This window comes from Cricetulus griseus (genome assembly GCF_003668045.3).
Source record: "Cricetulus griseus strain 17A/GY chromosome 1 unlocalized genomic scaffold, alternate assembly CriGri-PICRH-1.0 chr1_1, whole genome shotgun sequence".
Lineage (NCBI taxonomy): Eukaryota > Metazoa > Chordata > Mammalia > Rodentia > Cricetidae > Cricetulus > Cricetulus griseus.
In genome coordinates this window covers 222767126-222793508 of record NW_023276807.1, presented here as the reverse complement: position 1 = coordinate 222793508, position 26383 = coordinate 222767126, and the positions used below count along the sequence as shown (strand labels likewise).

Genomic DNA, 26383 nt, shown 5'->3' with positions numbered 1-26383 from the left:
TTTTGTTTTTTGTTCTAAAGATTTCCCAGTACAGGTTTTCTCAGTACAGGTTGCATTAAACACAAACACCCATAATGAATTCTTATTTTAATTTACATAACCCCGACCTGTGGGTTCCATACTATCTCACCTGGGATATTGACAGTGAACCTTCTGTCACCATCATGTCCACACACTATCAGAGAACAGCATTCTGTCATCATCTCTTGATTGGCATGGTGTGTCCACATGAACTTTTTCTTCTCTTCTGGGCCCCATGGAGGAAGATTGTTAAGGTGGGACTTACAGTGATACAGTCTTCTAATGTCCTCATTTACTTCCATCTCAGGGCCTCACAAAATCAAATTCATCCCATCCATGGTGGGTCCCATTCTGGAAGTTACTCTGACCCCTGAAGTGGAGCTCCGTAAAGCCACAATCCCCATTTTCTTCGATATGATGCAGTGTGAATTCAATTTGAGCGGCAATGGCAACTTCCATAAGGTAAGGAGCAGCAGCCCCTGGTCTCAGTTCCGTGGAACAGTTAACTTTTGATTTATCGTCTCTAAATGGAGAGGCAGCAGCTGAAATGAAAAGTGCATCTTAAAACTTGTTTTTTAATATTTCATTGTGTAAAAGCATTAGATGTATGGTTGGGTCTTCTGGCTCAGAGGCTGGAAGAAGTCTCTGCACTCCATCTCTTTCTTAAGTCAGCACTGTCTCAAGAAGATGAAAAGTTGGCCTGGAACATCTTACTCCTGTCTGCCATGCTACAGCCCAGGACTGTAACCTAGTGTAACCTGTGGGGGCTGAGGGAAGGGTGCTGTGGTCCAGCTCCCATCCATCCCTGCTTGCCTTTGAGAGCTTTAGTTTGCTGGAGCTTTCTCTGGACCTCCCTTTATTTATCATATACTACATTAGTCAGGATTCTAAAGAGGAACCGTATGGATACGCTGAACACAGATTACAAAGCACATTTATTATATTGATTTATGCAGTCCAGTCTGGGTAGTCCAACAATGCCTGTCTGCACTGGAGAAGCTTCAAGCCCACAGCTGCTCAGCTCATAAGGCTAGATGCCTTAACAGTCCTGATCAAGAGCTGAAGGCCTGGAGAATTCCTAATGAGCCTCTGGTCTTCAGTACAAGTCAGAAAGCCAAAGAAGCTGGGTCCTGTTTACAGCAAAGATAGCTGGTGGCAGCGGTGACAGGCACTCACCAGGAGGCAAAGGGTGCATCCTTTATATCTGATTGCCCACTCTTGGGGAGAGTCTTCCTCTCTTCCAACTTTACAGACCTATCCAGAGCCTTTCCCCTAGCTGATCCCAGATGGAGCCAAGTTAACAACCAAGTTGACTCAAGCTTCACATCTACAACATCTACAAACCTATTAATATTGAAAGGAAGGTTTTCATGGCTGTGACTCTGAGCAAAAACAATCCCAACACCAAGATGCAGTTAAGGAACAAAAATAAGATAGATGCCCAGGGTAATGGTGTATACCTCTAGTCCCAGCACTTAGGAGTCTGAGGCAGGAGAATTGCCATGGGCTTCTGGCCAGATAGGGCTACATAACAAAACCCTGTGTCAAGTACAAATGGACAGTGGTTAGCATTTGTTTTATATGCATAGTGGTAACATAAAATCACTTTTCGTGTAACAGCAAGGACTAATGCATTAACCTGCTTTGGAATGTTTTGATAGGGCATGGTACACTGTCTGAATGGGTGAGATGTAGGATACCCCCCCTCCCAATCTACTTTGGAAACAACTCGAAATTGGAAAGGGGTCAAGCCAGATCTAGGTCTGACATTCTCTTGTGAAATTCCATCTTTCAGTTTGAGAATGAGTTGATCACAAAGCTGGACCAGGAAGTGGAAGGTGGCCGAGGAGATGAACAATACAAGATTCTTCTGGAAAAGCTGTGAGTATCTCAGAGCAGCACCTTAGGACAGAGTTTCCGCTGCCCGTCTAGCATCCAGTCAGCAGGCTCAGCATCACCCAGTCACCAAGTGGTCCTTGGTGGTGTGGATGGAATACACACGGCTGATAGTGTTTACTAAGTGAGAGTCTGTGCTTGTGTTTTCCAACCAACCTAGCCCCGGAGAACACAGCAGACGGGCGAGAGGAGGAGACACACACAGCAGTGGCACCCTGCCCAGTGTCTTAATTATGAACTTGAGCAAAAGTGGGGCACCTCTAATTGTGGCTTCAGAGCAGCTGCTTAAAGGAAGTCACAGTTGATTTTATACTTAAAAATAACTCACATCCCATCAAAGAACTCTGAGAACAGAGCAGTTATTTCTCAGCCAGCTTGGTCTGCACTCCATGAAGACATCATTCCTTCATCTGAGCCCACATTGTCCCTTCAGCCATTGCCTCCCCTACCCAGCCTCTACATACTCAACCTTTTTCATACTGTACACAGGGCTTACATGTAGAGTGGCTAAAATCTTTGGCCACGAGGACTCATGGGATTAAGTACAAATCCCCTATTTACTACCTTATCAGATCTTGTCTTTGGAGCCAGTGAGTCATCTTAACAGATACAACCTCCCCACCCTACCCCTGTCTATAAGAATAGTGTCTACTTTTTAGTCTTGTTGTTAGCGTTAAATGAGGCCATGTGTCAACATAGGATCCCTCGCAGAGTTCACACTTTTAAAAGTTTGGATGCAGGTGGACAACATGACAGCCTAAGCTCGAACCCAGAGACCCACCTGATAGGAGAGAATCAACCCCTGAGGTGGTCCTCTGACCTCCACACATGTGCTGTGACATGCACCTACCACACACATACACACAGATGTTTGTTTTTTAAAGGTCGACTGCAATTATTAATGTCTAACCATCCCATTCTGCAGGTGGCTGTGCGCATTGGTGTCTCATGTTCTTTGGACATTAATAACCAGCCACCTCTGTTGCCCCCGTGTCCCCTCTGTGTCATTGGAGTATTCTCCTGTTTTAGGGAAAATTTTTGGACCAGTCTGAGCATGAATACCAACTTTTATCATTTTCTTTTAAAGATCCCCTGAGGAGGAGCCAGCACGCAACACATGGTAGTGGAACAATATAGGGAAGTCACCTCCATTTTAAAGAACTAGATATCTTTGTTCTGTTCATAGACAGAATAAAGTGATCTTTCTATCCTTTTTCCATGAGATCTCTTCACCTTCTAGCTTATAGCTTTTGAAGTTTGGGTTTTGTCTAGAAGTTATGCATAGATAGAAACAGACACAAGATTTGGGGATAATTGGCTGTGGTGGCACCTGCCTTTAATCCCAGCACCCTGGAGGCAGAGATGGGAGAGTTTGTGTGAGTTCAAAGCTAGCCTGATCTACATGGTGAGTTCCAGGACAGCCAAGGCTGCATAGTATGAATCTAGCTTTATAAAAATAAATAAATCTGAGCCATTTCTTAGCAGTAGAGCACTTGCCTCATACACTCATACACACACACATACACACACATTATGTACACAAGATAAAATATTCATTTAAAAAATCCCTACAGCTAATCTTCACAGAGAGATCTTACTTTGTTTCTTTTTGTTCTTTCTGGATTGTTGGCTCAGAAAAGTTTGACTGTACCAGTTCCAGCCCCCAGAAATACTCCTAGAGTCTGAGCTAAATATTTTTCTTTAAGATTTATTTTAAGGTGTGGGGGGGGGTGGGGGAGGCATGCACATGTAGGTATATGCTTGTGAGTGCAGGTGCCCTCCAAAGAGGGCGTCAGTTCCCCCAGAGCTAGAGTTACAGGTGTCTGTGAGCTGCCCAGCATGGGTGCTAGGGACCCAAACTCAGGTTCTCTGCAAGAACATGGTAAGCTCTTGACCACTGAGCCATCTCTCCAGCCCCAAGTCTGGATTGATTCTTTAGACCCATTTCCTTTTCTGAACTTTCTTTTAGTTACCCAAGAAACCCCAAAACTTTGTTGTGTATGCCCCCAAAAGGGAAGGGCTGGATCTAAAGTGTACCCCTGGTCTGCCTGCCCACAGCCATACATTTCTGTCTGAAGATGGTTTTACCTGGTGTCACCCATCCAAATAGCTACCAGGTTCTTCTAGGCTAGGTTTCAACCTTAGATTTTCAGGCTGCCTGTTCAATGCCAGGCCCTAGAGAGAACAAAGACATAGGACACATATGTTTTTATACAGCTAGGGTAGAATGGGAGGGGGTGTGAGCATTGTGGGCCATGGTTCTCATTTCTGAAGCATCCACTAAAGAAACTGGTGATGGACTAATGCTCCAAGGACATTGTGGGCTGGGGTTCTAAATAATAGAGGGACTTGACTGGGTCCCCTTTGAAAGAGCAAAACTTGAGAAAATAGTAAGTCCAATCTGGGCCCTATTGAAAGTCCTAGAGCACTCTGGGTTCCACAGAGGATTTGTATTATAAGTTTATAGCATGTTTCTCAACCTGGAGGGTTACAACTCCTTTTGGGGTTGAAGGACCCTTTCACAGGAGTCACCTAAGACTATCAGAAAACACAAATATTTACATTGTGGTCCATAGCAGTAGCAAAATAACACCTATGAAGTAGAAATGAGCATAATTTTATGGTTAGAGAGTCTCTACAACATGAGGAACTGTATTAAATGGTCATAGCACTGGAAAGGTTGAGAACCACTGGTCTAGAACCTGCTGCTAGGACTTGATTGGGACTCACAAATGGTACCAAGAGTAACTGGGCGAACTATGGAAATCATCTCTCCCCACTCCAGACTCTTGGAACATTGCCGGAAGCATAAATACCTCTCGAGCTCCGGGGAAGTCTTTGCCCTCCTGGTCAGCAGCCTCTTAGAGAACTTGCTGGACTACAGAACCATCATCATGCATGATGAGAGCAAGGAGAACCGCATGAGCTGTACAGTAAACGTTCTGGTAAGGAAGAGCCTAGTCCTGGGGCTTGTAGTGGGCATAGCTAAGCCACCCCTGCTCCACCAACTCAGCTCTAAGTTGATAGCATGGATACACAGCTATCCTGGAGCATCTTTATGGAGCCCATACCCTCCTGAGTCAGACAGTAGGCACAGACCTTCAGGGATTTTTAAAGCGGGCATGGAAAGTGCAACCTTGATACTCCAGCCTTTCCCACACACCATCTCAGCCTGGCTCTTGGTCTTAATTCACACGTGCTTGCTTTCCTATTATGACGTAGCATGCAGAAACCAGGAAGTAAGTTAGTCTGTCGTTCTCCTGACAGAAAGGCTCTAGTCTTCCCTTTCCTGGGACTATAGACCTCCAAGGGTTAGGTTGCTATTCAGTCCTGTCCCACCTCCCTGACTCCATGAGAAATAAGCATAGCAGGTAGCTTCAGGATAAGCCAAGCTCTGCTATTCCCACAGAAAATCTCTGCAATTCTCAGAAGTGTGGTCTTCTATAAAAAATTATTTATTCTTATCTCAAACAATACATCCCGAGAGCAGCTTCCCCTCCCTCCACTCCTTCCATTTCCCCCCCACCTCCCCTCATCCCCATATCCACTGAGCCCCTCCATCTCTCCCAGAAAAGAGCGGGTCTCCCAGGGACATCAACTGAACACTGCACAAGAGACAATAAGACCAGGCGCAAACCCTCACCTCAAGGCTAGGTGAGGCAACCCATGAGGAGGAAAAGGGTACCAAGAGCAGACAAAAGAGTCAGAGACACCCCCATTCCCACTGTCAGGAATCCTTCAGAAACACAAAGCCAACAACCATAACATATACGCAGAGGACCTAGCATGGATACATGTTAGAGTCCAACATAGCTGCTTCAGTCTCTGTGGGCCTGTGAGCTCCACTTAGTTGATTCTGTGGACTGCCTCCTGGCCCCCTCTAGTTTCCACAATTCCTCCTCTCTCTTCTCTCTAAGTTTTTGAGGGAGGGACCCGATGGAGACCTCCACCCTGGGGTCTCTCTCTGCCTAAAGTTTGGCTGTGGGTCTCTGCATCTGCTCCCATCAGCTGCCAGAGGCAGCCTCTCTGTTGACAACTGAACTGGGCACTGATCTGCTTTTCAACACTGTCTCTTTTTCAAAGAGACATTACTAGCTCATCATCTCCTTTAAGAATCTCCCCTACAAGCACAGGAAGTGACGGGATACAAAGAAGTGGAGAAATTAAGACCATGCTTCATGAATCTCCCTAGGAAGGGAAATAGAATAGATTTTGTGGTGGACTGGGGACAGGTGGGGATAGGAACAGGAGGGACAAGGTGAGGGAGGAGGGATGAAGGGAGAGATTACAGGCATGGAGAGATGACTGGAATTGGAGAGTACTTGGGGGCAATGAGGAAACCTAGTGCAGTGTGTTGAAAAGCAGCAGTTGGGATAGAGATTGTTCCATGGCTTAGAGCGTGTGCTACTTTTCCAGAGACACAAGTGTGGTTCCCATTACCCACATCAGTTGGCTCACAACTGCCTGTATCTCCAGCTCCAGACGATCTGATGCCCTCTTCTGGCCTCTGAGGGCAACTACACTTGCATGCACATGTACACTCTTTAAAGTTAAAAAATAAAAGCATCGATTATGCTTTGACTGTTTTTGTGTCAAGTTCATCAAGAGCCTTTAATTTATGTTGATATTTTGTGACTTTCTTTTTGGCAGAATTTTTATAAAGAAAAGAAGAGAGAAGACATATACATAAGGTAAGTAAAGGCAATGCCTTGGTTTTGCTATTTGTATCATGGGTTTGTGGTATATTTTTAAACCAGAAAATACTGCCCTAACAGCACACTTGCTGCCTTGATAGACTCCTACAAATACAGGATGGGCGCAGTCTGCCTCGCTCTCAAGACAGGGCCACAGTCAAGTACAGTTGGAGGGAGTGTGTAATAGAGTCACATCAGCATTCGAGGAGGGATAGAAGGGACTCAAGGGAACAAGAAGGAGAAGTAACCGGCAGTGGCATTTAGTTTAAGGGCCATCATGAGTCTCTGACCATGAAACCAACTTGTCAATCAGCAGAATTTCCGAAGCTCTCCCTCACCTCCCAAAGAGAACCAAGGCCCCAAAATAAATAAATTAATTAATTAATACAAATAAATAAATGCAAATAAATTAATCATAATGATAATGATAATAATAATAATAATAATAATAATAATAATAATAATAAAATCAAGAAGACAAAAATAGAGGGACTAGGAAAACCACAGGGCAGGAAGTGGTAGAGTGGGCTAGAGAAATAGGAGGTGGCAAGCCTGTTGCCGAAGAGCAGGGAGGTGTTCCTGTTAGAAGCAGAGGTCTGTGTGAAAGCTGGACCCAGGCTGGGAATGCTCTGAGTGCCAGCTCACCTCCCTAGTGACAAAGGGTCTCTTCTCTCCCCTCTTACCAGGTATTTGTACAAACTTCGAGATCTGCACAGAGACTGTGAGAACTACACGGAAGCTGCCTACACACTCCTCTTACATGCTGAGCTTCTGCAGGTAAATGGGTCCTACGTGGAAGACCCATGTTGTAAGCCATTCGTTCAGTCCCCTGGGACTAAATTCGATGAACTTCGTGATTTGGGTAGGAAAGGACCTTATTTGAGGGGTATAGTTTATCTAAGAATGCGTCCGTGTCTTGGATAAATAGGCACATTTTCCGATCAGGACTGGAACAATAATCATTTGTCGTTTAAAGTGCCTCAGGGTGTGGGGCACAACCTAGTGGCCTCTGGAGATGAACAGTCTAACTCAATACACATTGATGGTGTGTAAAGAGATTAGAAAACTGTAGAGAGTTGACTTATAGATGAATACAACCCTTAGAGGAAGTACTTTCCTCCTTGTCCTCTCTCTCCAAATAAAATCATAGTGAGGCATGATATAAATGCATCTATTTGTCCTGAATCCCAAGGCTTGTCCTCCTTTAACTTTGGAGTTCTACCTAAGTATCAGTCTTTGAATGGATAATAACTCAAACGTAAACACGTCAAAAACACAAACCTTTGCTCCCACCCTTGTTCCTCCCCTTCTCTTTCTGACCTAGTATCTTAGGCGATAACCTCAGAGTCGCATTCCAGTCTTCTCTTTTGGTCACTGCCTCCTACATTCTCCATGAACAAAATGTGTAGCCCTGATGTCTAGAACATACCCTTGGTCTATCTTCTTTTTTTAAAAAAAGAAGACAAAAATATCCTCATTGCCATCCTTGTTCAGGCCCCTAGCATCTCTACCCGAAGCTCTGTCGTGTCCCTCACTAGACTGTCTGCTTCCATTCTGACACTCAATAGTTCATTTTCTCCTAGAGTTTCATCTGATTTGATTTTATTCTAAAATGATGCCCATGTATCATTCTCAGCAGCTAAACACAGGAGTTTCCTGCCTCCCTGTTTCCCAAGGAAATGCACAGCCCATGTGTGAGGTTTGCTGCTCATGGATATCACCAGAGAATGATCCCCAGTGACAAGCCCTATAGGTCATTTTTATTTATGCTGTCCAGAAAGTTAAACCCTCAAGCTGGGTGTGGTGGGTACATGCTTATAATTGCAGCACATAGGAAGCAGAGGCAGGCAGGGATGCAGTTCAGGGCCAGTCTGCATTTCATAGGGTGAGTCTATCTCAAAAAAAAAAAAAAATGACAAAGCAAAAGAAAAGAAAATTAAATTGTCCTATCCTAGTGTAAGGTATGAAGTGTGGATTCAGCCTTTCTTCCCAGATAGCTGCTCAGTAGATATGGTAATTGTTAACTATCATCTGAATTTGATTCACTGGCATAAGACCCAAGCTTTATCTCTGTGGTGGAGACGGTCTCATTCTACTATCTCCTTGCGTATGGGCCTCCCTCTGTTCCTGCACTAGCCCTACATTGTTGTCATGATTAATTTCTTACAGTGTGTTATCGTCTGGTGTGGTTACTCCCCATTGTCCCCTGCTCCCAGTGTTGCCTCCTGCTCCTCTGTGTTTTTCCATCTGGCCTTTAGAATCCTGAAATTTCAAATGACTTGACCCTTAAGGTAAATAGGACAGTGGTACAGCACTCACTAGGCCTGGTCCTGCCCCTACTTTCAGGTCCTGGAGGAAAAAAGGAAAAGCATGGAGGAGGGGGGAATAAACAGGAAAATGGAGAGGAAGAGAAGGGGGAAGGAGGGAAGAAACTAACTTTGCGGAGCCTGATAGGATAGACCTGTACTTCCAGCTGATAGGAAGGAGGCTGAGACTGGCAGGAACGTGCCTTTTGAAGACCAGCCTGAGTGACAGAGTGAGAGCCCCTTATCTCAAAATTTTAGAAATGTACAAATAAGACTGGGGGTGTAGCCCATGCCTAGCATGCATAAAGCCCTGGATTCAGTTCACACTGCCACCTAAGAAGGGCAGTGGGGCTAGGGGAGGACTTTAGTAAGAATTGACATGTTTATGAAATAGCGTTTCCCTTCTCAAAGTATAGTTTCCCTCTCTTCAGGGCTGCTGTGTATCTCTGAATGGCACAGACAAAAGTTCCTTGTGTGTAAGTCTTGTGTAATCCCGGTGATGTCTGAGTTGTCTGATGGGCTTCATTTTGATGGGTTTGATGGGTTTGCTGTCTTCTGTGTGGCTATTATCTTTGTAGCCAAGGTCTATCCTCCAACGTTTTTATCCCTTTGCTTCTTAGTTCTCAGCGTTATGTCTGTGGTTTTGCAGTGGGCTGCCGTGTACTAAGGAGAAGGAGATGTCTGCAAGAAGTGATAGTTTTATCTGCTCCCCCATGGTTAGAGACCTAGCATGTTTCTCTCATCTGACTGTGTTCAAGATGCCTTCCACACAGTAATGTGCTGGCTTAGCCAGCTCGTTCCATTCCCCTCTTCCGGGGGATGCTGCAGGTGCCTGACCATTTGGTGTGACACTTGTTTCCGAGTAAAGCTGACATATGGGCAACCTCATGTATGTAATTTTGTGTTTAGTAAATAACTTAAAACACAATATGGGTGAATTGACTGCATGCAAACAAGGCGTTTCTTGACTTTTTTGGTCTGAAGTTTTGCTTCATTAATCTCCATGTTATTTTTTTCTTTGTAGTGGTCAGACAAGCCCTGTGTGCCCCATTTGCTCCAGAGGGACAGTTACTATGTTTATACCCAGCAAGAACTTAAAGAGAAACTGTATCAAGAGATCATATCCTATTTTGACAAAGGCAAAGTGAGTCCTGGGTTCTAGGGGTTTTGTTTTGTTTTGTTTTTTGTACTACTGGAAAAGGGGGTATATTTCTAATGCTAAGTGCTGAGTCAGCACAGAGCACACAGGATAAAGGCCGTGTCCCCAACAAAATGACACAGGCTGGGGAGATGGTTCAGTGTATACATTGCATGCTATGCAAGAATAAGGACATGCATTTCTGATCCCTGGGGCATGTGCGTGCGCGCACGCACACACACACACACATACACACACACACACACACACACACACACACACACACACACACACATATATATATATGCATGCAGGGGGTGGGGACAGGTACCTGTAACCCCAGGATTGAGAGGATGAAACACTAAGTTTCCCCTGGGTTTGCTGGTCAGCCAGACTAGACAAATTGGTGAGCTTCAGGTTTAGTGAGAGACCCGAAAAAGATAAGGTACAAAAGTGATTTTGGAGCTGGGTGTGGTGGTACACACCTTTAATTCCAGCACCAAGAGGCAGAGGCAGGCCTGCTTGGTCTACAGAGTGAGTTCCTAGACATCCAGGGCTACAGAACAAAACCCTGTCTCAAAAACAAAATGAACAAACAAAAGGTGATTTTGAAGATATATTCTAGCATTTCCCTTTTGCCTCCACACACACCTATACAGGCTAGCACAGCCACACAATCCTAATACATATATGCATACGTACACACACACACACACACACACACACACACACACACACCTATGTGTATATACACATTCATGTACTCACACAAATAAAAAATAATGACTTATTTTTTATTTTTAGAAACTGCACCCACTTATGATGGCAGCCCTAGAGTCAGGGGCTCCAGATCATTCACACTTCTGATGAAACTGGTTAGAAATTTTGAGTAGCCCAGGGTGGCCCCCCATAGGGTTAGTAACAGAACCAGGAGATTGCTATTTCTAATTATTACAGTGTTGCTGTAAAGGGCACAACATCAGGACCAGCCAAATGGTGACATACACAAGGTGGGGTCCAGAAGGGTCATAGGAATCTAGCATCTTCTCCCTCTCTAGAATATTGAAGTGTCCACTAGATGCAGTATGATGCAGTGCTATGCACCTACAATTCTATTCACTCAGGAGGACAGGGCAGGAGGATTGCTAGAGCTTAGAAATTAAGACCAGTCTAGGGCTAGAGAGATGGCTCAGAGGTTAAGAGCACTAGCTGCTCTTCCAGAGGTTCTGAGTTCAATTCCCAGCACCCACATGGTGGCTCACAACCGTCTGTAATGAGATCTGGTGCCCTCTTCTGGTATGTAGGGGTACATGTAGACAGAACACTGTTTACATAATAAATAAATCTTAAAAAGAAAAAAAGGAGAAAAAAAAACCCTAAAGCTTAGTTTTAAAAAAAAGAAAGAGAAAGAGAAAGAGAGAGGGAGAGAGAGAGAGGGAGAGAGAGAGAGACCAGTCTAGAGCAATATAGCAAAAGCAGCCTCAAATATATGTATATTTGAATTATACAGAATTTGTCATAACATAGGCATGATTGAATTATTAACTACATGATTTGACTCAATCTTTAGTTCCCTTTGCCTTCCTTGAATCAGGGCTGATAATATGTGGCTCAGCGCTACAATTCTATTTTGTGTTTTTGCAACAGAATCTTATTACATTGCCCAGGCTGACCTTGAATTTGTAAATCTTCCTGACTCTATCTAGATCTGTGGTTCGAGACCCCTTTATAAGGTTCATATGTCAGATATCCTTCATATCAGATATTTTGATTATGATTCATAACAGTAGCAAATTATTGTCATAAAATAGCAAAGAAAATAATTTTATGGTTTGGGTCACCACACCATGAGGAACTGTATTAAAGGGTGGCAGCAACAGGAAGGTTGAGAACCACTGATCTACAGAGTGCCTTGAGTTGCTTCATTAACACAAACTCGGAGGTTGGAGCTTTCTCTAGCCACCCTTTTAGCATCGATTTTGGAGCCTACAGGGATGCACCAGGAATAGTAAAAGTTTTCATTTCCCTGGGCAAGGGTTTGGGAAAAAGAGCAAACCAGTTCTTTACTACATTGCCTCCTGACCTGCTCCTTCTTATTAGCCCCATGTTTGTCTTTGAATTCTGATTGTTGGAGATAAAATAAGCAGATGAAATAATCAGTGAGTATCTTCACTTAGTGCCCACCTAAGAGATACTCCATAATACCAGAATGTTGAGAAGGCTCCATTTGGATCTAGGTTGTGCTAGCCTTAGAGGAAGAGAGGTGAGAGGCTGTAACTGGTATTGAGCCCTACATGGAAAATGTTTGTCAAATTCCACACTACATGCCATTTGGCCCCTTCCTGTCCCTGCAAACAGCTTGAAGAGTAACCAGAAATGTGTATGGAAACTACCCCAAATTTAAAAAGAAAAACAAAAAATTCCACATTGGAGTCTCAGGCATTTCAGATAAGAGCTATTCAACCTTCAGTATCCTTACATTAGGAAAGAAAGGGTTAGCTAATTGGTTGTAGCAAGTCAAGGGTCCCTTGTAGATGTTTAGTCTGTCTGACTCCTTCGTTCCAGTGATTTCTAGGGAGGTAGGAGCGCTGAGGACTGTGACTGTGTGTCTTCCTCATTTCACCCTGCTTTCCTTCTTCTGAAGATGTGGGAGAAAGCCATCAAACTGAGCAAAGAGTTGGCTGAGACCTATGAGAGCAAAGTATTTGACTACGAGGGTCTGGGCAGTCTCCTGGTAAGTCTGGGCCAGCAGGGCTGCTAAAGTGAACACTTAAAGACCAGTTTGGTATATGGGTTGAAAACCGTCTGGGTCAAGGGTACACTTTTTAATGGGAAATAAACTTACTTGACTTCAAAATGAAGGATGTGTGATCCTAGAAGCTTTGACTATTGTTCTCCAGGTTGTCCCTCCAGAAGTCCCCTGGGACTGGGAAAGAGGGGAGGGGAAGGGAGGAGAGGGAAGACACCTAACCCTAACCCTGGGTGATGATGCCTCATCCTATGGGGCATCGTAAGTTCATCAAAATTCATTTGTCTTGGGCCAATGAGATGGTTAAGTGGATAAAGGTACTTGCAGCCGAGCCTGACAACCTGAGTTCAATCCCCATGTTCTACATCTTGGAAGGAGAAAACAGTTGTCCATGGACCATGGTATACACATACATTCATACTAAATAAAATAAAATTTTACAGTGAGAAGACAGCCCAAGGTGGCTCTCACCTGCTCAAAGCAGAAAATCCCTCAGCTTCTACTGTCACACACCTGGTAAAGTTCAGATCTTGCTTGTGGATCTCAGGAAGTACTCCTAGGGCTCCCAATCCTATCCTAGGCCCAAGTCTCAAATGTCAAATCCCAGAACTGAGTCACCCTGTGGCCTACAAGGTGGTCTCCAAAGACCGTCCATTTATCTGTTACATGAGAAAACACAGCAAGTGGGCTGACTGTTTTCTTTTTTATTTCTTCCCCTGACAGTTTCCTGGTAACCTCCCGGCAGAATGTGTTGTTTTGTTTTTCAGAAAAAAAGAGCCTCATTTTATGAGAACATCATTAAGGCCATGAGGCCCCAGCCTGAATACTTTGCTGTGGGATACTATGGACAGGGTTTCCCTTCCTTCCTGCGGGTAAGGAGCCTGGGGGTGGTCCCCAGAGCCATTAGGAGTGGGAATTCAGGGGAGAGAGGAGACTTACCTCTCTTCCAGATGGGCAGCAGCAGCTGCTAGCCTACGTTCCCGCTGTGGGAGGTCTGGTCAGGGAGGGAGACCTCTTCCTGAGTGCTGGCCTCTTCACCCCACACCCCTGACACCACTTGTATTCTGGCAGAATCTCTGTCCGATGGCTTTCCCAGGTGCAAGGAGAGAAGAGAAAACACCATCAGCCGAATCCACAGGCCAGACTTGGAAGAGTGTAGATGGATATGCTTTGTTGCTTTTTTTATTTCCACTCAAGGCTACTTTGAAATCAGATATCCCAAGAACAATACAACAAACATTTCCAAAGTAAAAGCAATTTTGTAGTAGTGGCAAGCATGAGAGACTCTCTACTTTTCAAAAGTATATATACTGTCACAGTGACTTTAGAGTTTGAGAATGCTTTCAGACCTGAGCTTCATTTAAATATATGATATCTCATACTCTTAATTAAAAAACGGAGAATGGGATAGAGATATAGTTCAATTGGTTGAGTACTTGCCTAGTATACTTGAAGCAGTAGGTTTGATTCCCAGAACCACATAAACTGGGTATGTTGGGTGGAAGCCAAAGATCAGAAGTTCCAAGATTATCCTCAGCTACATAGTGAGTTAGAGGTCAGCCTGGACTGCATGAGACCATGCTGCAAAAACAAACAACTAGCAATAACAACAAAAAGTGGTAAAAGAAAGCCATTCATATTCCTAGCAGGGCTTAATGAGGAAGCAATAGATCTTCATTTAGTGTCTACTGACTGTCCACTCTGTGCCAGGCACCTGGGAAGAAGCAGAAATGTCCTAAAGTTACTCAGACTTCTCTCTGACCTCCGGGATTCTACAAGCTAATGGGGGCCAGGTGGGGAGTTAAATGTTAACATATGAATGTAAAATTTAAAATTACATAACCAAGGAAGATGGCCCATGCTGAAAGAGCTTGTAACCAGGGAGTATTTACTTAATTGAATAGAAATTTAATCATTCCAAAATACTATAGGGATGTTCATAGCAGCCTTAATCATAGCCACCAAAGTCTCCCATGTCTGTCACCTGGAGAAAGAAGGGATAAACTAATATCCACCCAATAGATGCTGCTCGTTGCCTGTTGGGGATGCAGAGGATGGCCACTGAGCACTTACTTGGCTTTGATGGAGGAGCACAGTGGCCTTCTCTGTCTTCAGTTCCAGGTACCCCTTTATCCTTCATATCTAACGCCTTCCTTTGGCTTCCCTGGCCTGTAGAACAAAATCTTCATCTACCGGGGTAAAGAGTACGAGAGGCGAGAAGACTTCAGCTTGAGGTTGCTCACCCAGTTCCCCAACGCTGAGAAAATGACCAGTACCACACCACCAGGAGAAGACATCAAGTCATCCCCAAAGCAGTGTATCCTTGCCATGGGGAAAGGGGCCAGTGGCTCTTTACCCTGGAATGGGCCAGGCCAAGCCAGATAAACTATGAATTACAACTTCTTCTCTGAAGGCAGATGTGCCCTGAGCCCTCAAACACATCGTCTTCAGCCATTTGGTGTAGAAGTTTTTAGGGCCTTTAGGGATGACATGGGCAGTAAATGTTGAATATGAATGAATATACTTCATAGTCAGTGGGGTGCTTAAAGGAAGTTCAGGATTCTGTTGCAGACCTTGAAACCCATGCACAGTCATCCAGCTGCATTCTTGATACCTTCCCAGCCAATGGCTCCAAGACACCCTCTGTCTTAGTTAGGGTTTCTATTGCTGTGAAGAGACACCATGGTCATGGCAATTCTCACAAAGGAAAGCATTAAATTAGGGCTAGCTTGCAGTTCATAGGTTTAGTTCATTATTATCATGGCGGGACATGGCAGCACACAGGCAGACATGGTGCTGGAGAAGGAGCTGAGAGTTTTACATCTTGATTTGCAGGCAGCAGGAAGTGAGCTGACTACCATACTGAGTGTAGCTTGAGCAAAGGAGACTTCAAAGCCTACCCCGACAGAGATACACTTCCTCTAACAAGGCCACACCTATTTCAACAAAGCCACACATCCTAATAGTGCCACTCCCTTTGGTGGTCATTTTCTTTCAAACCACTACACCGTCCCAGGCTATTCATTCTACCACCCCATGGATACCCAAATCTACAGCTGTTCAAGTCATGTATAGGGTATTGATTTTGCATATAGCCTATATACATTCTCCCAATTCTCTCTCTCTCTCTCTCTCTCTCTCTCTCTCTCTCTCTCTCTCTCTCTCTGTGTGTGTGTGTGTGTGTGTGTGTGTGTGTGTGTGTGTAGCTATGTGCTAGGGATTGGAACACAGGCCCTCATACTTATACAGCAGTTTAGTAACCGTACCATCTCCCCAGCCTCTCCTAGTTAGAGGCCCTGATACAGTAAATGCTCTATAAATATTGTCATACTGTATCATTTAGGAGATAAAGACACGGTGGGGTGGCAGGGATCGGGGGACTCTGTACAGGGTGTTAACGGAAAGAAATCATCTGCTTTTGGGTGCAGAGCCTGTAGGTCCAGAGGGCAGGCTGTGTCTGCACTGGTAAGGGTGCCAGGAGAAACCCTTTCTAATGCTATTCATCCCACCCCTACACCCCACGCTGGTTTGGGAATCTGACTTCACTTACCAGTTGTAAGTTCTCCTCTGCTAAAAAAGAATGATCCGTCTTGTAGGTTTGCTGTGTGAAAGATAAATTCTGAACACTCAGTCCCCATGAAGGGACTCACTCCATCAACAGTGGCGTCTAAAGGTAGCAGTTCTGGTTCCCTGGGCCCTGGAGTCTGGCAGTTTGGGGAGAATACGTATCCAAAAGAAATCATTTGAAAGCATCTCTGGCTATCTGTCTCCTGATACTTTCCTGACACTTGTTTCATGTGACAAGGATGTTTGCCAGAGTGTCCTAGGACAGTCCCACATTGTGACAGTGTATATGGGAGCCCATTTCAGTGCAGTGCTGGCCCCTGCTGAGAGGAGATGAGAGATGGACACAGGGACCTCACTGCCTGTGGCACCTGCTGGACCAGCCTTTTCCCTAACAAGTCCTCAGACCTGCAATGCTTCACTGTAAAGCCTGTGATGAGCTTGCCGCCCAGCTACAAGGACAAACCAGTTCCAGAGCAGATCTTGAAGTAAGTGGTTCTTTCTTAACAAGAAAAAGGTCAGTGGGACATAACACATGCCTGTCATCATAGCAGTGGAGGGAAAGAGATTGGCAAGTTCAAGGGCAGTCTGAACTACCTAGGAAGACTTTCTTTGGAATGCATCAAAGCAAAGCCTTTTTCATTCACCAAGGTTCAGAAGCCTTATTCCTTACTGATTTGCATACAAGATGTGAGTTTAGAGCCAGGCGTTGGTGGCGCACGCCTTTAATCCCAGCACTCGGGAGGCAGAGGCAGGCGGATCTCTGTGAGTTCGAGGCCAGCCTGGTCTCCAGAGCGAGTGCCAGGGTAGACTCCAAAGCTACACAGAGAAACCCTGTCTCGAAAAACCAAAAACAAAAACAAAAACAAAAACAAAAACAAAAAAAAGATGTGAGTTTATCACATTAAAGCCACATGGGTTCTATCTTTGAGACAGAGGGAAAGCTAAACTTCACTGGATGCACACAGGATCCTTTAGCCCAAATATCCACTCAGTTATCACCGAGGACCAACTAGCTGGTCCCAGGGTTCAAAGTTGCTTGCTGCCTCTAGAGAAGCTAACGTGCCAGTGAGATTAACTGACAATACTACAGCAAAGCTATGCAAACATGGGTGTAAGCACCTTTTAAAATGGTGAACTGTAAAATAAACTCTCAAGCATGAAAAATAAGAGGTGGTATGAAACCCAGGTATATACTGTCCCAGGAGCTCAACGTGGCCCTGTCAGCCATAGATGTAAAACTCCATGTCAGGAGTGTCACGTGTGTGGTTGCCGGCTGGTTCTGTGAGGTCCAGTGCAGGAGTGTCACGTGTGTGGTTGCCGGCTGGTTCTGTGAGGTCCAGTGCAGGAGTGTCACGTGTGTGGTTGCCGGCTGGTTCTGTGAGGTCCAGTGCAGGAGTGTCACGTGTGTGGTTGCCGGCTGGTTCTGTGAGGTCCAGTGCAGTTGTGTCGTTTTCCAGCTACTACAGAGCCAATGAGGTGCAGCAGTTCAGATATTCCCGGCCATTCCGGAAAGGAGAAAAAGACCCAGAAAATGAGTTTGCTGTGAGTTCATTTGGTTTGTCTTCTCCGTGTGTGGGGGTGGGAGAGGGGATTAGACATGGGCGTTTGGAGGCCAGAAGTCAGCTTTGGGCATCATTCCTCATGAGCTTCTCTACTTGTTATTTGGACAGAGGGAATTTCCTTGGGGGTGCAGCCAGTGAGCCCCTGGGACTCTCCCTCCATCTCTCCTCCCCCCCCCCCCCGACACTGGGACTATAAGCGTGTGCCACCACCCCTGGCTTTGTACATAATTGCTGGTGACCAGTCTCGGGTCTTTTGGCTTGCTCAGCGAGCACTAGCCCACCTGAGCCATCTCTCCAGCCCATTAGCCTTCTAGCGAGGTGCAGTGTCTTCCCCCTCATCAGCACACACAGCAGGTTGGAGCTTCCCCTGTAGGAGAACGCTAACTGTTAATTACCGACAAAGCAGGCTGCCATCTCAGTGGAGACCTCGAAACTGAAGGTCTCAGATCTAGGCTCTGCTTCTAGTCCTGTTGCTGGTATGACCTTAGGCAAGACACACCCAAGCTGCCCAGACCTCGAGTTTCCATCTTGAGAGTGAAAGGCCCAAGGAGACTAACTGACCCCATGCAGACAGGAAGCCCACGGTCCTTGAGTCTTATGAAGAATTGGGTTCCATTCCCTAGAAGACGTGAGAATGGATTCTCACAAGTCAGCCAGAGGTTTGGGGTTGGTTGTGACCCAGAAGCTGATCACTGTTGCATTTTGTTTTCTTTCTTGTACCAGACCATGTGGATTGAAAGGACCACATACACAACAGCCTATACCTTCCCTGGGATCCTTAAGTGGTTCGAAGTCAAACAGATTTCAACAGTGAGTCATTCGAATTTGTAACTCTGGCAGGGCGTGTGGTGGGAGCCTTTCTGTCTGCAAAAATAATAGCAGCTTTTGTTCAGCTCCACTGCAGTCTGTACAGGCTTGACCTGCCTCCTCCAGCCAACTTTGTTTTTTAAGGGGGAAATAAGAAGCACACTTGTAGAATGGGGTCACTTTGTAAAACTGATGTTACAACACCAATTCAAAAGGTCACACTCAGAGAATGACTCTTTCATGGCCTGAGGGGCATTGTCCCTTCTTCCCCTCCATAATGCTGCCAGTGCTCAGAAACATTGCTGGCATGCCTCTGGGGAGTTGCCTGTCTGCCACATCATTTCCCCAAACCCCTTTCCTTCTCAGCTCATTGTGTCACTCTTACTGCAGTTCCGGCTCCATGCTCCCCAAAGTTGCCATTTAGCCTTTATAATACTTACTTGATCTGCCTTCTCTCTATCCCCTGTATCACTGCCTTGTTTCTCATCCCATACTGGTCTCTGCTTGGTACTACTAAAAAGGTCTCCTATTGCTAGAGAGTCTTGGTCTTTTCGGGCAGTGTTCCTCATTACCTCAGAGTATGGATTCCACTGAGCGGACCCGACTGTTTGATGTGTCTTGTGTTCGCCCCTCCTGTGGCTTCCTGGTACCTCCACTGAAGAGCCCATTCTCATTTCTGTCGACCTGTGTTTATCTCTGTCTATCCCCATCTACCTCCATTTACTATCATCCATTCCCTTCCATTTGTACTCCTCTCCTTTCATGTCTGTCTACCTCTGTCCATGGCTGTCTCTCCCTTCTATTCGCCTCTGTCCATCTCCTTCTCCTTCTGTCCACCTTCATCCATGTCTTTCCACCTCCATCTGTCTTCTTCTGTCTCTGAGAAAATCTGTTGGAACTTTGGCTTTGATGCTCTTTAAGTAATTAATGACATTGGGTCATTTAGGGGAGATGGGCTTCAGTGTCCTCCTGCCACTGCTCAGTGTTATTTCCCATCAAGGTAAGTATGGGACCCACCTTCTGCATGCAGCCAACTCTGGAACACCCAACCACAGATGGATACCCTTTGTGGTGTCTGTGCTCTTGTCTTTCTGGGCACGTTTCTGACCCACCATATTTGAACATCTTGACTTCCTACTAACAGTATACACTCCTACCAGCTTGGAATTACAGCGGACCCTTAGAATGTGTAATTCCACTCTCAGTGACTCAGCCAACCAAGGGTGTCTCAGCTGTGGATTGTGTACTGTGTACTTAAGTCTACCACAGCTGCTTCTATTCTAAATATATAGACTCTTCCCTTGCCTTATTCCCTAGACAATGTATAATATCTACCAGTATAGCTCTAGGTCCTACCAGTCATCCAGAGATGATTTAAAATATATGAAAAGCCAGATGTAGTGGTGCAAACCTTTAATCTCAGCACCTGAGAGGCAGAGACAAGTAGATCCCTGTGAGTTCAAGGCCAGCCTGGTCTACATGGTGAGTTACAGGACAACCAGGGGTACATAGTGAGATACTCTCTCTAATAAGTTAAGTATATGGAAAATATGTAAAGGTTATATGTAAATATTACATCACGTTGGAACCAGGGATTCATGCACCCCCAAAATTTTGGTGCCTTCCAGATTAAAGACCCAGTCCACCTATATATTTCTGAGTTGGCTGTGTGTTTTCATCACTTTTGTAACTGGTGCACAGTGTGGCACTTAGCAAAAAGGAAGTATTTGAGAAATAATTCCTGGTCTGATCATGCACAGTCAATTTTGAACACTAATTTGGCATGTGTAAACACTGATTTTCATACCCCATAGAGGGGAGAGGAAGAAAAGAGATATTCTTGGGGCCAGACATTTCTTGGAGCTGGGCAGGGTGGCACATGCCTATGCCAGCTTTCAGGGGGGTGAATCAAGAAGACCAGTGCTAGTTGGAGGCTAGTCTGGTCCTTGTAATATGTTAAAGACCATCCAGGACAGTGTAGCAAGACCCTGGCTCCATACAACAAAGAAAGGAAAGGGTAGAAGAAAGGGGGAAGGAAGAGAAACGTATTTCTTGGCCAGAATAACCTGAAATTGGATGTATTCCTCAGTGCTAGTGAGAAATCATCATTATTTAAGTGTACTGTGCTTTCTGGGTAGTGATGTTAGGAACAAAGTCTGGGGTAGGAGGTCATGTGACCAATAGTGGGGAAGATGAAGGAGCCGACTTTTTGGGAAATACAGTTTTGAGGAGATTTCTGGAAGAGGAATCTATCCCTGTGATAGATTTTCATCCATACCTCAGCCTCGTTTCTCAGTCACCCTGTTCTTTCTGACTTCCATTACCACAGACCCTATCCTAAGATGACAAGGCATGGGGTGGACCCTACTAAGGTCATGAGGCATGGGGCAGACCCCACCCTAAGGTGACAGGCATGGAGCAGACCCTACCCTAAGGTCATGAGGCATGGGGCAGACCCGACCCTAAGGTGACAGGCATGGGGCAGACTCTAGTAAGGTCATGAGGCATGGGGCAGACCCTACCCTAAGGTGACAGGCATGGGGCAGACTCTAGTAAGGTCTTGAGGCATGGGGCAGACCCTACCAAGGACATGAAGCATGGAGCAGACCCTACTAAGGACATGAGGCATGGAGCAGACCCCACCTAAGGTGAGGAGGCATGGGTCTGAATAGAGGGATTCCAAGATCACTTGCTTTTTCTTGCCAAGGAAGCACCTGAATTTTCCAAGGGACATTTTCCATTTTCAGCGGCACAGGAGAGTCTCAGATCCACTAGGCGGCAACTGTCTCAGAGCCCCTGAGGTGGATTTGCCTGAGAGACAATCCTCTGACAGCTCTAGATTTTTTTTTCTTCTCACATTTTGTGTAGATATTTTGCTCCAAGAAACAGTCATTTCCACAGCCCACACCTACAGCATTCTACTTCCTGAGAAGATTTTCAATAGCTGAGTTTGCAATTGACCAACAGAAAAGCCTGGGGCCTGATAAACAGAATCTGAACACTGTTGCGCTCCTGCGGATTGTGGATAATTTCTCTCTTGAGAAGAGTGATCAAGTTTGTCTCAGTCTTTGCAGTGGAACTCACGACAGGTCCTTCTCCCTTGTGCTGCATTCCTCAGGAAGAAATCAGCCCGCTGGAGAACGCCATAGAAACCATGGAGCTGACCAACGAGAGGGTCAGCAACTGTGTACAGCAGCATGCCTGGGACCAGTCCCTGTCTGTGCACCCACTCTCCATGCTGCTGAGCGGCATTGTGGACCCAGCTGTCATGGGGGGATTCTCCAACTATGAGAAGGTAAGTCCCTCTCCTGGCTCTCATAAGACATGGGCTTCCCTCTGGGTCATGTGCCACTCTCCTCTTTGAACGGGCACGTGGAAAGCCACAAGGGTTGTCCGGTGGCCTCACTTTGTTCTGTGAAGCCTTGATGAAAGAGTGCCAGGCCCTAGTGCTTCATTCTGACCTCTGGGAGGAAGGCTCAGGGTGGTCCCAGAGCCCAGGTTGCACTTCCACTTCTAGGGAGAGCAGAGCTTATGTAGAATGGCTTTCCAGGAATCTCCAGCCTGACTTGAGCCAAGTTGTACAGATTGAGGACAGTTTCCACTTGTATTTCATACCTCTCTAGTGCTGGGATAAAATACTGTGACCAAAAGCAACTTAAGGAAGAAAGAGTTTACTTGGCTGATGGCTCCAGAAGCATCAAGTCCATCATGGCCAGAAGGGATGGCCTGTCATGGTGGCAAGAGCTGGCAGCTAGCTGATCACATTTTCATCCATGCGCAGAAAAATAGAGAAAGGGAACAGGAAATGGAATGAGACTAAACTCTCCAGTCTCATCCTAGGGATGGACTTCCTCCAGCAAGGCTCCATTTCCTTCAGGTTCTGTAACTCCTCAGGGAGCACTACCAGCTGGAGGCTAAGTGTTTAGATACATGCACGTATTGCTGGCAAGCACTACCAGCTGGGGGCTAAGTGTTTAGATACATGCACGTATTGCTGGCATTGCTCTTTCAAACTGCTGCCCAGTTTCACCGTAGATTTGCTAACTGGATGTTATGACTGTTACTTTGAAATGACTTAGTAGGCGTCCTGACCATGTGTAATACACTGGATAGGGTTTGCTAGAGTGCCATTATATTGGAGATCACGAATTCAGTCTAGGGTGAAGGTCCTGTTAGAGACAGGAATCATAGTTGCTATGGTACATGTTCAGTGGGTGAATATTTTGGGAGTCTTCTTGAATATAAATATACATGTGGCCAAAAAACCCCTTTGAGGAGGCAAAAGATTAGATGGCACTCTGATTTGCATTTGTACACAGTATCCCAGAGGAGTGAAGGCTTTGTGACCTGTCATTCTTGTGACCTCATTCTGGCTTTCTACTGGTCACTGTATGCTCTTGGACACAGGTGTCACCTTTCTGAGCTGTGGATGCCTGCATAGTGAAGAAACTTCGCAACTTAGGGGATAAGTTTGGGATTAAGGGAGCCATTCTATATATAGGCAGGAATTTATTTAGTACACATTTCTGAATTATTCATTGTGCAATAAAGGCCATCTTGTGAAACGGATGAGTTTTCAGTTAGACCCTTCCGGTTATCACTACATAAGAGGCTGTCTCCCTTTTGAAGCTTTCCACCTCTCTGCTGGGAGCAGGAATGTCATAAGTAATGTTTGCATGTGCTCTGCTTTCAGGCTTTTTTTACAGAAAAGTACTTACAAGAACACCCTGAGGACCAGGAGAAGGTGGAGCTGCTCAAGCGGTTGATTGCCTTACAGGTATGTAGCCAGGGAGGCATGCAACTGGCCAGCCGTACACAGTACTGCATAGGTAATCACTGCACTCAGCCCTAAGACAGGTTCCAGAGTTTACAGGCCCCTTTCTGGCCTCCCCTTCTCTCTCAGTCTGTCTCTCTGAGTCGCTCTGTCTCTGTCTCTCCTCTCTCTTTCCCTCTGTGCATGTGTGTGTGTGGGGGGGGCAAAGAGACTTGGTTGTGTCGGTAGTGTTGTAGTGTTGAGGAGGTGAAGCAGGCAGATTTCATGGACTTAGTGACCAGCCATCTTAACCTAGTTGGTAAATTCCAGACCAGTAAGGAGACCCTTTCTTTCAAAACAAGGTAGATGACATCTGGGAATGACGCAGAAGTTGTCTCATGGCCTCCCCATGTACAAGCACGTGCACGTGCACGTGCACGCGCACACGCACGCACGCGCACACACACACACACAGAGAGAGAGAAAGAGAGAGAGAGAGAGAGAGAGAGAGAGAGAGAGAAATTCTGTAATCTGGCTTACTAGCTAGTGTTTCTTGCTGGCACATATGGTTCTCATTTTTTCTTCTTATTTTAATAAAAACTACTGGAAAAGCAGCCATCAGACTCAGTCTAAAACCAGTGCCTACCCAGTGCTCAGTTGCATTCGCCTTGCCAATTGACCTCTCTAGAGTCTTTGGATCTTCGTTGTTCCTTTGACACAGTTCGCAAGCCTAGACTAAAAAGTGGCATTTTCAGTAGATAATTCTGTCAGTTAGCCTCACCGACTCCATCCCACCTTGCCCAAACCTCCAAATCTGAATTCCTCCTCTTCCCAAACCACGTCTCTCATTCCTTTCATGCCCTTTCTTCCAGATACCTCTGCTCACGGAAGGGATCCGCATCCACGGGGAGAAGCTGACAGAGCAGCTTAAGCCGCTGCATGACCGACTGTCTTCATGCTTCCGTGAACTGAAGGAGAAAGTAGAGAAGCTATATGGGGTCATAACACTGGTGAGCTTTGTCTAAATGGCCCTCACGCTTCCCCTGGTCCCTCACATGACATTGCTCAGGGTTCCAGATACCAAATGAGTCATACCAGCATAGGTATGATGGTACCTCCGATGATAGGTAAATGGGCAGGCAGGAGAGAGCCTGTTCTACCTTTGGGCTGGATATCTTGACCAACCTTCAGGACAGAGATCTTATGAAACACAGATAACTGGCTTCAGATTCCATGGATGGGATAGGGCCCAAGTTTACAGTTTTAACAAATGACCAACTGGTGCTGTTCATCAATGTGGCTGGACTGGGCAGGCACTTTGAGAACACCCAGGGGCAGTCAGTTTCCTTGTACCACACATAGACCATTCCTGTCCTGCCTAATTTTTATAGCTTTTCCAGTTTCTTTTTTCTGTTTTGGTAAAAGTTTGGTTGTCAGACCTTGAAGAAGGGTTGTAAGCTGTATTTTACAATGTGTGAGCCTGACTAACTTCTCTGCCATCCTTGGTACTCCATGAGGCTGCATCATAATGGGTTTCCTCCCCACCTCTCCCAGGAGCTGAGGGGGAGGGTGCTGCTATCCTGTCTGTTCTCACAGTTGATGGTGTGAAGGTTCTGGTTCGTTGCTGTGATCTTTTGTCCTTGAGTTCACCTTTCCCTCTTTAACAGTCTTCTTGTTTTGAACCCCTGACTTTTAAATTCTTTCCTCAAATCGAAGCTCTGGACCTCTCCCCACTAGAGTTCCCCCCAGGGGCCCTTTCCCTGCCACCGCTTCATCTCTTTCACTCACCAGAGACCCAGTCCTGCCAGGTGTGGTGATGCACGCCTGCAGTCTCAGCACTCAGGAGGCTGAGGCAGAAGGATGGCTAAGAGTTTGAGGCCCACCCCCCACCTTAGACTTTGCTCTTAGGTCAACATTCCATATGTTCAGAAGACCAACAGGGCATGTTCCCCAGAGCGTGCAGGTTGCTAACCTTGAGGGGCTACATGTATTTCAGCCACCCAACTTAACGGAGAGGAAGCCGAGCCGTGCAGGCTCGATGGTACTGCCCTACATTCTGTCCTCAACGTTGCGCAGGCTATCTGTCACCTCTGTGGCCTCTTCAGTGATCTCCACCTCCTCCAACTCTTCTGACAATGCGCCCTCCAGGCCAGGATCTGATGGGTAAGGCTGATCTTTACACTTAACGTAGGGTAGGACAGCACCTGTGACATTAGCTTTGAGCACCAAGGTGAGACTAGGTGTGTCTACATACCAAGCCTTTGAGGAGAATAAGTCATAGTCGAGGGCCTCATTCACCTCTCATGTTCTTCATGGCGAACATCACTGACAACACTGTTACTAAAAATAGAAAATGAGAAATTAATATTTCACCACCTACTGAACACAGTTGCCTTCTAGGCATAGTTTTAATTTCTCCTCACGTGTATCATTTTTAAAGCAGTTTCAAACTTAATTTGCTTTATCAATTAATCACAGAATAATGTAGTAATAAAAATTCCAAAAGTAGAAAATGATACACACACACACACACACACACACACACACACACACACACCAAAAGTCTTCATGCGTGTTTTTAAGATTCAGTTTATTAGAAGCATCAGTAGTTTAGTGTGTGTATGTACACGTATGTATGTAGGTGTCTCATGCAACCATGCATAGAAATGAGACATTGGCATCAGGGTACCTTTCTCAGTTACTCTCCACCTGATCCTATGAGACAGGGTTTCTCTCTGAGCCTAGACTGGCTGGCCACTGAGCCCAGAATCCCCATCTTTGCCTACAGTGCTGGAGCAGGTGCATGCTGCTTCAAACATGGGTGCTGGGGATTGAACTCCAGGTCATCACACTTGTACAGATACTTTACTCATTAAGATATTTTCCCAGC

The 26383-nt window shown here is 45.7% G+C and overlaps 1 protein-coding gene across 3 annotated transcripts in view; it reads left to right on the top strand.

Annotated features, from left to right (window-relative positions):
- Dock5 (dedicator of cytokinesis 5) overlaps window positions 1-26383 on the top strand; it is a 184865-nt gene that overhangs the window by 148224 nt on the left and 10258 nt on the right. For 2 of the 3 annotated variants that reach the window (XM_035452751.1, XM_027390260.2), the window contains exons 33-48: window positions 329-483; window positions 1817-1902; window positions 4703-4862; window positions 6568-6608; window positions 7298-7388; window positions 9942-10061; window positions 12700-12789; window positions 13572-13676; window positions 14980-15121; window positions 16775-16856; window positions 17829-17913; window positions 18657-18743; window positions 21859-22035; window positions 23434-23517; window positions 24366-24503; window positions 25490-25656. In XM_035452751.1, the coding sequence (XP_035308642.1) occupies window positions 329-483; window positions 1817-1902; window positions 4703-4862; window positions 6568-6608; window positions 7298-7388; window positions 9942-10061; window positions 12700-12789; window positions 13572-13676; window positions 14980-15121; window positions 16775-16856; window positions 17829-17913; window positions 18657-18743; window positions 21859-22035; window positions 23434-23517; window positions 24366-24503; window positions 25490-25656 (1810 nt within the window). Of the gene's footprint in view, window positions 1-328; window positions 484-1816; window positions 1903-4702; window positions 4863-6567; window positions 6609-7297; window positions 7389-9941; window positions 10062-12699; window positions 12790-13549; window positions 13677-14979; window positions 15122-16774; window positions 16857-17828; window positions 17914-18656; window positions 18744-21858; window positions 22036-23433; window positions 23518-24365; window positions 24504-25489; window positions 25657-26383 lie in introns of those variants that run through there. The other variant, XM_035452752.1, reaches the window with a different exon arrangement.